Raw genomic sequence first — 11071 nt, 5'->3', positions numbered from 1 at the left:
GATCAATGGTCTTTAATCAGTGTTTGTTGATCAATGGTCATGACAATTTGCATGTTAATGAAAAAAATGACCTCACAACCCATTGTTGGCCAGTGCTGCTGGTTTCAGTTATTGTCAAATGTACTGTTTATATGATTACAAATACAGTACAATTACAGCATTTACTTAACTAAACAGTCTAAATACTTCTTTTCAGTTCTGTAGTACAAAACATTAGCTAAACTCTTCTGCAGTACCACCTTTATACCATCTGTGTGCCACTGAGTGCTTTGAGTTCTCCAGTACTATAGAAAAACACCATATCAGAACAGAGATACTTATGAGCCTGAAGACCGTGAAGTCAGCGTTCTCAGTGACACTGTGTTGTCTCGTTAATTTTTTAAGCCCCTGGTGATAAAATAAGCCGATGTCACAAGCTGCATATTATTTCAGCTGTATGGAGTGTAAAGCTGAGGATTGAAATGCAGACAGAGGAGGCAGCAGGGTTTAATAGGACAATCTTTAATAAGCTGATGGCACAAGCCTACAAAGGAAAACGTAAAAGTTTTTACGAAACCAAATCCACAAGTGCATGGAGAGAAAACATACAAGATATCGTCACAGACGTTAAAACAAAAGTGTGAGGGGAAGATGGCACACATACAAGGGTGATTAGGGTAAGTAGACACAGGTGACAGGAGGGGTAGTAAAAATGAAGACAAATAACAAATGCAGCAGTTAGACACAAACCCACATGTAGCAACGTTAGACTGAGACTGGGGAAGGAAACTAAAAGAACTCAATGCATGGAAATAACTGACAGAAAAGCTCTAAAAACTCTCATAATACAACAATGGGACTATGACAGTGTGATTAAAAGTAAGTACAAATAAGTGATAAGAATAATCTAGAACAATATGAATCTGTGTTGAGTATTTAATATATAATTAAAAACAGGTGATGTCAGCACATATTTGTTTTCTAAAAACTTAAAGTAACGTTAGTGATATTGACACACAGTTTGATGAATAGCCATTATTTCATACAGCAGAATGGGGGTTTTCCTGTGGGTGAGCATTATAACTACAGCTCACGAATGGCGACCTCGACGTCCCCGTTAATTCTCAGCTCTGTGCTTTCCCAGTCAAAAACATTTCCTCTTGCTACTCTCTTCCCTGCAAACATGCCTTGTATCACGCTATCTGCCAGAACAACGTCCCACATGTTCACATCACAGATCTCACCAACAAAACTCTGCTGCTCATCAAAAGAACCCAGGAAAGAATCCGGATCTTGTCCCAGGATAACCCTGCCTCCTGGGCTGACAGTGTGACCCTTCCTGTAGATTTTGGATAAGCTCCTCTTGCCATCCAGGAAGAGGGCAGCTAAACCTGAAGTGGAATCCCAGGTGACACACAGGTGGGTCTGCAGGGCTCCGAGCTCAGGGACTTTAAATAAAACACCATCTCCAGCCATGTAAAAGGACAGTCTGCACACACAACATCCATACGTCCTTTAGTCATAAAAGTCTTAGCACACAGGCAGCTTCATGAAAAATCATAATTTTACTACATTTGAATCAAAACAATTTTACACCAGGACCAATAAGATCAAATTTGGTTGATATTGTTTTTGTAAAGCTCACAGTGTAGATGCTGTTGACTTTGAGATGTCCTACCTTCCATCCAGTTCACGCCACACATTCAGCTCATCGTAGCTTCCAGTCCGGTATGCAAAGAGGATGATCTCTCGCTGGCCGCTGAGCTCCGTGGCCACTCGCATGCACAGAGTGAACGCAGTCAGGTTCATCAGCCTTTGAGGGATCATCTCAACATAACTGGTGCTCGTCGCAGTGGAGAATACCAGGGTCTTAATGGGAACACTCCCTGAGAAGCAAACAGAGTTGTCTTTTGTGTTAATTTAATTTAATTACGAATTAATTGTAATTAAATTGTATGAACTAATTCGTATTTTTATTCTCTTCGTAATGTTAAGCACTTTGGTCAGAACTTGCTGTTCTTAGAGCACTTTATAAATAAAGTTGGTTTGGCCTGTGACCTTTGAAAGGTTCAAAACACTCAACTGCAACAAACTGCATGTGTTTAACTTTCCCACGAGAGCTCAGAGGCGCCTCTTTATGTCCACTGTTTATGTACATAAATGTGTTTGTTGCTGTTAGTTCTGTGTTTTAACTGACATCATACAAATTTAATGAGCTCTTAAAAATGAAAATTATTGACATCACTGTTTAAAAGCCACTGAGAGCCTGAATGACAAGAAAACCATATAAAGAAAAATAGAAAATGAGATAAACAATAAAAAGTAAATAATGACATAATTACAAACTTGCACAGAGATGGACAAAAGAACAGAGAAACAGTTACCAGCCAATGCCATGGAGACGGTGATGAGGAAAAGGCCAATCAGAGGTCTCATTTTGTCTCCACAAACCTGCAGAAAATGAGACTCACATGTTAACATGATTTTAATTTATACACAGAATATCAGTGGGAGTTTTTTTGAAAGTTATGTAAAGTTACAAAGTAAAATGAAGCTGTATACGTACTGTGATGCTCCAAAGGTCCTAATGCAGACAGTCAGCTGGGCAGTCTTATAACCTAAGTACCAGAAATCCTCCCCGTTTCAGAGTCCTGCGATGCAGATAACAGGCTGTCATTGATTGGCTGGTTTTCATTGGTTTTGGTAGAAGAAGAAGAAGATGCTAAAATTACACGAAGTCTTAACAAATACAAACACTTCTGTGGATTATTTATCGTGATTATTTTTTTTAAGTTTTTTAGCATCACATTATGAGTCACTGATGATTCTGCTTTTCTTTCTTGTACATATTAAATTTGGATTTGATCATGAATGATTTTACATAACATCTTAGATTAATGTGGTAACTGTTATTTGCATCATACCTTTACCTATGGGTGTTTCGTTTCTTAAGCATTTATTTCAAATGACAGAAAGGCATTTTGTGTAAATTAAGATGATTTCTAACCTTAAGACCTGAGAGATTTATTTTCATCAGCGCACCTCAAAAATGTTTGAAAGCCATTTGTTGTAGTGAAACAATGTTTGTTTTCTATGTTTTCTGAAGAAAAGACACCGCTGCTGTTTGAATTGTTTCCGTTTTGGTGTTTGTTTGTTTTTTAATTCAAATGTTTCTCATTTAAATTGTTTCTGTAAATAGTTTCTCATTTGACTTTTTCAAATGAGCAGCGGCGTCTCTTTGCCAGAAACAATGGTCTGGTTGAAAGGCGTCTGTGTTAGAGAAGCAATCAGGCCATTGTTTCTGTCAAAGAGACGCTGCTGCTGATTTGAATTTTTCCAGATGTATTTTTGGATCATTTCACTGAAATGATTGGCATTTAGTTCCATTGCATTAGATTATCATATATATATAGGGCCTTCAAATTTTTACAGTTGTTTCATTTTATCTCATATCAACATTTTTGAGAACATTTTCTGATCAATAATCTACAATTATCCTAAAAAATTACTGTCCAAAATTTGGGCACATATATTGATGATACTGTGAAAGTATATGTTAAATGTACCAACTACTTTAAACAGAGTACTGGCTAATATGAAAAGAAAAATTGTCAGAAAAAGTTTCATATATTTCATAAAAAACTTCACATTGCAAAACACAACTAATGACGTTGCTTCAGGTCAAAGGTCATTATAATTCACATAGTATGCCATTCCACCCATAGGTAAAGGCATGATTTGCAAATAACAGTTAACAAAACCAAAAGTTAGCACAAACTATACACTGACCTGGAAGAGTCTGATAAAAGTTTAAAATATACTAAGAGGAGTTAAAATGCAAGAATGTAGGTTTTTATGTAGCTCTGTTTCATAACTATCCGGTGTTAAGTGATGACGTGACGAATCCTACTTCCGGGCCTAAAGTAGTCTGCGTTATATGGCTTTTGTGTTGTTAACATGTTTAATGTTTTGTATTTTCTTCTATTTGATCTCAAAAAGCTCCTAAAACAGTCAGTGATCACTGTTGACCTCCCTCGGCTTTTATTACCGCTAATCATTTATTTAAGCTCAGTTTTTAAAACCTTAGGATGTAACTACAGCCCAGCCCATGCAGCAGTATATGAATGACTAACCTCGTATTGTGGATGGATTATCTCAGTTGTTCTCCTGGCTGAAGTTTGGTCCTTTTACAGCATCCTGCCATGCGATTACATTTGTTCCTGACCACCGAGAACACTCACGTTAACTTTTATCGAGTGGAAAAAAAGTTAGCTTGTTTATATTATGCTAACATAGCTGTGTCGCTAGCGGTCAGTAGCACATCATTATATACCAGCTAGCCCAACTTCAGTAACCCTACAAACGTCACTGCTGTTTAGTTTTCTGTCTTCATTTATGTTGGAAGTGATAACAGAGCTGTACGTTTTAATTTGTTTCCAAAACCCCGCAGTCAGGACATGCTATATTGTATTTAGATAGAAGCTAGCGAGCTAACTCCTGCTAACTTCTAACTCCGTTAAATGTCATAAATTCCGTTTTCATGGATGCCTGGATGTTAAACTCAATTGTTACACCTGGTAGAGCAGAACGCTGATCATTTTATTAAAGATGAAAGACTTTAGACAGTTTTTCAACTCTCAGTAATGCCATAGTGATCGTTTGATATATGGACCTGCAGCGGAGTTTAGGCCCAGACACGGCTAGTGACGTCAGACTTAACGACCGGATAGGTTTCGGGTTTTCTTACTTCATGTGATATCTTTCTGTATCTTGTATGTTGTGCTCTTCATACAAAAATAAGAACCTAGAAGGATTCTCTCATTGATTTTTTTAACCAGTTTTTGCTGTGCGTGGGTACCACCAGCAGCAGCATTTCAGTTCCCAGGCATTCCTGGAAGGAGTATGTAATTGAAGAAGAGTTTTCCGGTGCGAGCTATTCCAGCAGTTGTCTGGTTTTAGTTAACGAGGAGTGTTTGTGTTGTTGGGCTAACACGACATAGAGAGCCTTTTCACAAGCTATGTGTTAGCAAGTGTTAGGCTAGCACTAGCTTGTTAGCTGAAGTGCCTAGCAAAGCTCAACTAACATCACAACGAGGTGACTCTCATTGTGACTAGCTTGGCTTTAAGCCCGGTGTAGTCTCAACCCGTTCCAGTAACCATGGCTACAGCTCCCGCCACAGGCAAACAGTCAGAACCGAAGCGCAAAGAGGCTGCATCTGTATCTGTTTTAAATAAACACAGGAAAACTAGACATTCACAACACTGGGTGAATAAAGTGCTCTGTTGATCAGTTCATTGAATGTTGTTAAAATAAACCTGTCATACATACTTTTGTATCATCATTTAGCCTTCAAACAGAAAATATCTCAGGTTTGCTTATCCGAATAAACAGAGCAGGTGATCAGAAACTCCATTGTTGTCCATAAATCAATTCATAAAACTTGACTTCAAAATCAACCTGGGGAAATATCTTGAGCTTTGATGGGTTCTGTCTTGTTCGTAAACATCCTCAGTAGTTTCCTCTCACCTGAGGGTGACAGCTTGGGTTTTCTTCCAGCCCTTGGCAAACTGTTGACACTTCTGAATAACTTAAATAACATATACAGCTGATTGAAGTGAGGATTTTGGAATCTGCAGTCATTTGGAAATGCTCCGAGAGAAACCAGCTGTAGTCAATCGTAACCACTAATGCGTTAATACGTCCTGTTGAATTAAAAGACATTGTAGAATCTTCAGCACTTCTTATTAAAATATTTGAGAGAATATATGAATGAAATGACACAGTGTAATATAGCATGAGTTGTTGTTGATGATGACTTTTATTATGTTCAGTTACATTAAACTCTAGAACAGAAAGATGGCGTGCTTCCTTTGTCACATGACTGTCAGAAGGTCCGGCATTTCTGAAATCAAAATGATTTATCAGGCATAGAGAAGGATGGAGCAGATATTTTTACTAGGTCGCAAAACACATTAATCTGAAGTGATGTCAGTATTACTGATGCACATTTTGATCAATAAAGTATCAGATTTCTTACAACCCTATGGGTGGCATTCACTGACTGCACAAGTTTTCCTGTGGGTGAGCATTATAACTACAGCTCACGAGTGGCGACCTCTACGTCCCCGTTATAATATATTATATTATAGTATTTTTTTAATGAGTGTACGTGATGTGTTGGTTGTATGTTTGTTGTTTGTTTTGACATACTGCGAATCAATTTCCCATCAGGGACAATAAAGTTACCATTGACCATTGACCAATTATCAGCTCTGTGTTTTCCCAGTCAAAAACATTTCCTCTTGGTTTTCTCTCCCCTGCAAACATGCCTTGTATCACGCTATCTGCCAGAACAACGTCCCACATATTCACATCACAGATCTCACCAACAAAACTCTGGTCGTAATCAGAGTTTACGAGATCTTGTCCCAGGATAACCCTGCCTCCTGGGCTCTGTGGCCACCCGCATGCACAGAGTAATGCACCAAATGTAATGGTGTGTCCTGTTACATTTGGTGTAAAAGCATCACAACATTTCAGGAAAGGAACATTTTACCAGCAGCAAAATATGGTGTTGGTAGTGTGATGGTCTGAGGTTATTTTGCAAAACTGTCACGGAAAAGAGGGACCCAGGCGCGGTTCTTGCTCACAGAAACACAGTGCGTTTATTTACAGTGAAACAGACAAGTCCAACAATCCATTCAAAAGTGCAATTTTCCAATCGTGCTCGTCCCTTGCTCCCAGTGCGTTCCGTGTAGTAACTCCCTTAGTGTGTGTGCTCCCCAACTCGCTTCTCCGCTCGCCCCTCCTGGAGGAAGAAGGAAAATCCAGCGTTAGCCACACGCTAGCCGAATAACACACTCACACTGCTCGCACAGACTATACCAGTTCGGAGTAATAATCCCACGTCGACTGTCGCCGCGAGTCCAGGTTAAATACCCCTTTCTAGCCTGGAGGAATGATTACCAACCACTGGTCAGGTAATCAGCTGCAGGTGGGCCGGCAACAGCGAAGAGGGACTCCCAATGACGACAGTCGCCAGGACACGCCTCTCCCACGGCGCGCACTTCCGTAAACAACCCCGAGGGCCAGGGAGGGAGAAGCAAACATATATACAGAAAACATAAACACAAGCAGGGTCGTCCGAAAGGGCCGTCCGACCGTGACACACAAATGTTCATCTTAAGAAAAACTAAATGAAGACTTTGGAGTGGCATAGTCCTGACCTGAATCCGATTGTGACGCTGTGACATGACCTTAAAAAAGGTAGTTCACGCTCAAAACCCCTTCAACGTGGCTGAATAACAACAATCCTACAAAGATTAGTGGGCCAAAATTCCTCCACAGCACTGTGAAAGACTCATTGCCAGTTATCGCAAACGCTTGATTGCAGTGTCGCTGCTAAGGGTGGCCCAACCAGTTATTAGGTTTAGGGGACAATCACTTTTTGGTGGGGATTATGTCTCCTCCCCCCGTCTTCATCATTAATGATCTAATCCAGTCTTTACTTGGGTGTGACTTAGCCAATTAACCAATACCAATCTGCTACATGTTTATCTATGAAGATGTGATTGGTTATTTTGAATTTTTTTCTGTTTCCTGTCTTTCAGTTAAGCAAACTTCTGCAATATTTTACTATGACCCTGATGAAGGCCACAAGCCGAAACGTGTTAGTCAGTCAATAAAGTTGTTCCTCTTCCCTTAAGTGTTGCTGGAGTTCCTGCATTGTGGAGAATCACTTTTTCACACAGGACCATGCAGGTTTGTATACCCCCCAAAATATATGAAATTATGAAGGGAGCAAACACTTTTTCACAGCACTGAAAAACAGTGCTTGAAAATTTATTACATCATAAGAAGAAAACAAAAAAGACAGCAAACAAATCTAAATCTAAAGTATTGGAACATTCGTAATTTCAGTGTTTTAAACATGAAACCTTTTTACTGCTAGGCTTCTTGAGTAAAATTGTGACCTAAGTGAAGACTAATTGTATCAAATAATGTAGAACAATATGCATCAGAGTTGAGTAATATATTAATTCACCACAGACAATTTCAGCAGATACTTTTATTCGGCCTCAAAAAGCAGTAATCTGAAGTCATGTCAGTGATACTGATGCACATTTTGATCAATAAAGTATCTTTATTTCATACAGCAGAATGGGGTTATTCCTGTGGGTAAACATTATAGCTACAGCTCACGAGTGACAACCTTGACGTCCCCGTTAATTCTCAGCTCTGTGCTTTCCCAGTCAAAAACATTTCCTCTTGGTTCTCTCTTCCCTGCAAACATGCCTTGGATCACACTATCTGCCAGAACAGTGTCCCACATATTCACATCAAAGATCTCACCAACAAAACTCTGGTCGGAATCAAAATCACCCAGGAAAGAATCCGGATCTTGTCCCAGGATAACCCTGCCTCCTGCCCTGACAGTGTGACCTCTCCTGTAGATTTTAGATAAGCTCCTCTTGCCATCCAGGAAGAGGGCAGCTAAACCTGAAGTGGAATCCCAGGTGATACACAGGTGGGTCTGCAGGGCTCCGAGCTCAGGGACTTTAAATAAAACACCACCTCCAGCTAGATAAAAGGACAGTCTGCACACATAAACAACATGCATGTTTAGTCATTATGAGTCTGCACACAGACAGCTTAATAAAAAAAACACCTGTCCCCCGCAGAAGGTGTCCTACCTTCCATCCAGTTCACGCCACACATGCAACTCGTCATGGTTTCTGGTCCGGTATGCAAAGAGGATGACCTCTCGTCTACCGCTGAGCTCTGTGGCCACCCGCATGCACAGAGTGAACGACCTCAGGTTCAGGTTCTTCTGAGGGATCATCTCAACATAATTGATGTTTGTCTCAGTGGAGAAAACCAAGGTCTTGATGGTAACACTCCCTGAGAGGCAGGGAAATTAACATTTTTTTTTTCAACTTTAATTTTTATTAGTTTTAGTTTTTACTGAAAACGATACAGTAAAGAAAATTACAAACAAACAGTCTGGAGTTTACCTTTCTTTTCCCACCTTCTATCACATGCAAATTTCTTTTTATGTTGTGTTTTTGGTGCCACTTAAGAATGCTTTCCACTTCCTCCATTGTCTATCATGCTTACACCCCATTAGTCTAATGTTGAATGTAATTTCTTCCATCTCTGAGACACCTTCTACAATCCTAATCTTGTTGAGCGGGAGGGTCTGTGTGTCACCACTTCTTTGTGATTGCTTTTTTTGTTGTGACTAGAATTATTTTTACTAGATATAAGTCCTCTTTTTGTACCAGTTCCTTTATGTTTCCAAGGTACATCACTTGGCTGGTGTTTGGGAGTGCATAACCCAGAATATTATCCATGTTCATTTTGAGGTCTTCCCAATGAAGAAAAAACATTAAACTTCAAAATAAAATAAAAATCTAAACAACTTTGGCATAAAATTGAGTTTTTATGCATACAATTATGTTGTATTGTTGGGATTTAGTAATTTATGCATTTTAAATGATGTCACACAAATTCAATTTCTTAAAACTGAAGGTTATTAAAATGCCATGTTTTCCTTCACTGAAAGCTTAAATTACAAATAAATGCATTTTATGAAAACAATGAAAAGTATAAAATATAATATTTAAATAAATAATAAAATAAGGAAAAACATGCACAAGTATACACAAACAAGCAACATGGAGAGGTTACAGTTACCGGCCAATGCCATGGAGACGCCAATGAGAAAAAGGGTGACCGCTGGACTCATTTTATCTCCCAGATCTGCAGAAAATCAGACTCCCTCAAGTCTTTTTCATGTTTTGATACAATCTTAATTTATACACAGCAATGATTATTAAAATGTTATATGAACTTGCAGACAAAAATGAAGCTGTATACGTACTGTGCTGCTGAGAATGCCTCTCTACTGACAGTCAGCTGGGTGGTTTTATAAGCAAGATCTTCAAACGCCCCCACCTCAGAATCCTGGTGAGGAAATAAGATAAACAGTGAGTAATTAGGGTTCAGAGGGCAGACAAAATAAACTGTTGACTTAGGGAAAAGAAACTTAACACAAATCCAGCCTTTTTGAGTCAGTATAAATAAAAACATTTATGCTAATGAGGATCTTTTGAGTTTTATTTGGAGATTTTAAGAGGTTGTTTAAGAAAGCTCCTTTGTTGTACAGAATAGAATAGAATAGAATAGAATAGAATAGAATAGCCTTTATTGTCATTGTACAGAGTACAACGAAATTGGAGTGCCCTCCCTTGGTGCAAGTTTCAATAATAAATATAAATGTAAAATATAAAAAGTACAAAAAAACAATCGTAAGTACTCAAACAATAGTATGTACAATATATACAGGATAGCAGCATTAATATAATGACAGTATGAATAGCAGCATAATATAATGACAGTGACGGTATGGAATAGGTTCAATTGTTTTTGTGCTTATTTACTACGGTGATAGCTCTGGGAAAGAAGCTATCCCTGAATCTGTTTGTCCTGGTTTTATGTGACCTGTACCGTCGGCCTGACGGTAATAGTTCGAACAGTTGGTTGCTGGGGTGAGAGTGGTCCTTTAGGTACATTCGTGGACGGCATAATGAAGAGGAGTATTACGTCCAAATTATTTAAATTCATCTCAAATCAACAGCTAAACAGTTGAAACTGACTGTTCCAAACACACATCGGTGGACACAGTGGTCTGTACTTGTCAGTATAGTGTTCCTTGAAAAATCTTCAGTTAATCCAAAATTCTGTAAAAACTGACAGGGACTAGAAAGAAAGAGCCTGAGAAAAGAACCTGCTTAGTTCAAACGGAAGATCTTGTGTGTTGTACCGTTTCTTATATACAGTTCAGAGTAAAATAAAGGTGTTATACGTGTGTAACTCGGGGGAGCTTGCACTGAGGGCAACTGGGTAAGTTTAAGGTAATTAGAACTCAGGGCGTACCCTGCATTAGTGGAGTACTAAGTAGGGGGCGCTACACACGCCTATTATTTGATCCTACAGTGATCTTGTGTGCAAAAAAAGGGTTAAGAAGCCCATTTTGAAAAGTGTGATTTGGCCATCAGAACGTCCTACCTATAGATATGAACGATGGAG

General features: G+C 39.0%; 2 protein-coding genes across 2 annotated transcripts; both read right to left on the bottom strand.

Annotated features, from left to right (window-relative positions):
• Nucleotides 1–488: 488 nt before the first annotated feature.
• Nucleotides 489–2431, bottom strand: LOC102305159 (pentraxin fusion protein). Its single transcript, XM_042221494.1, has 3 exons — nt 2364–2431; nt 1658–1865; nt 489–1468 (listed from the first exon to the last, which is right to left on the bottom strand). The coding sequence occupies exons 1-3, from the start codon at nt 2413–2415 to the stop codon at nt 1063–1065; spliced, it is 666 nt and encodes a 221-aa protein (XP_042077428.1). The 5' UTR covers nt 2416–2431; the 3' UTR covers nt 489–1062.
• Nucleotides 2432–8033: 5602 nt separating this feature from the next.
• LOC102305375 (pentraxin fusion protein) lies at nt 8034–9913 on the bottom strand. Its single transcript, XM_042221493.1, has 4 exons — nt 9864–9913; nt 9677–9742; nt 8674–8881; nt 8034–8577 (listed from the first exon to the last, which is right to left on the bottom strand). Exons 2-4 carry the CDS (start codon nt 9726–9728, stop codon nt 8172–8174), a joined length of 666 nt encoding a protein of 221 aa, XP_042077427.1. The 5' UTR covers nt 9729–9742; nt 9864–9913; the 3' UTR covers nt 8034–8171.
• Between the last annotated feature and the right edge of the window lie 1158 nt (nt 9914–11071).

The sequence above is a fragment of the Haplochromis burtoni genome, unplaced genomic scaffold (genome assembly GCF_018398535.1).
Source record: "Haplochromis burtoni strain Fernald_Lab_line unplaced genomic scaffold, NCSU_Asbu1 Contig_68, whole genome shotgun sequence".
Classification (NCBI taxonomy): domain Eukaryota; kingdom Metazoa; phylum Chordata; class Actinopteri; order Cichliformes; family Cichlidae; genus Haplochromis; species Haplochromis burtoni.
The sequence above is the reverse complement of the archived record's forward strand: the minus strand, read 5'-3'. Positions and strand labels throughout refer to the sequence as shown.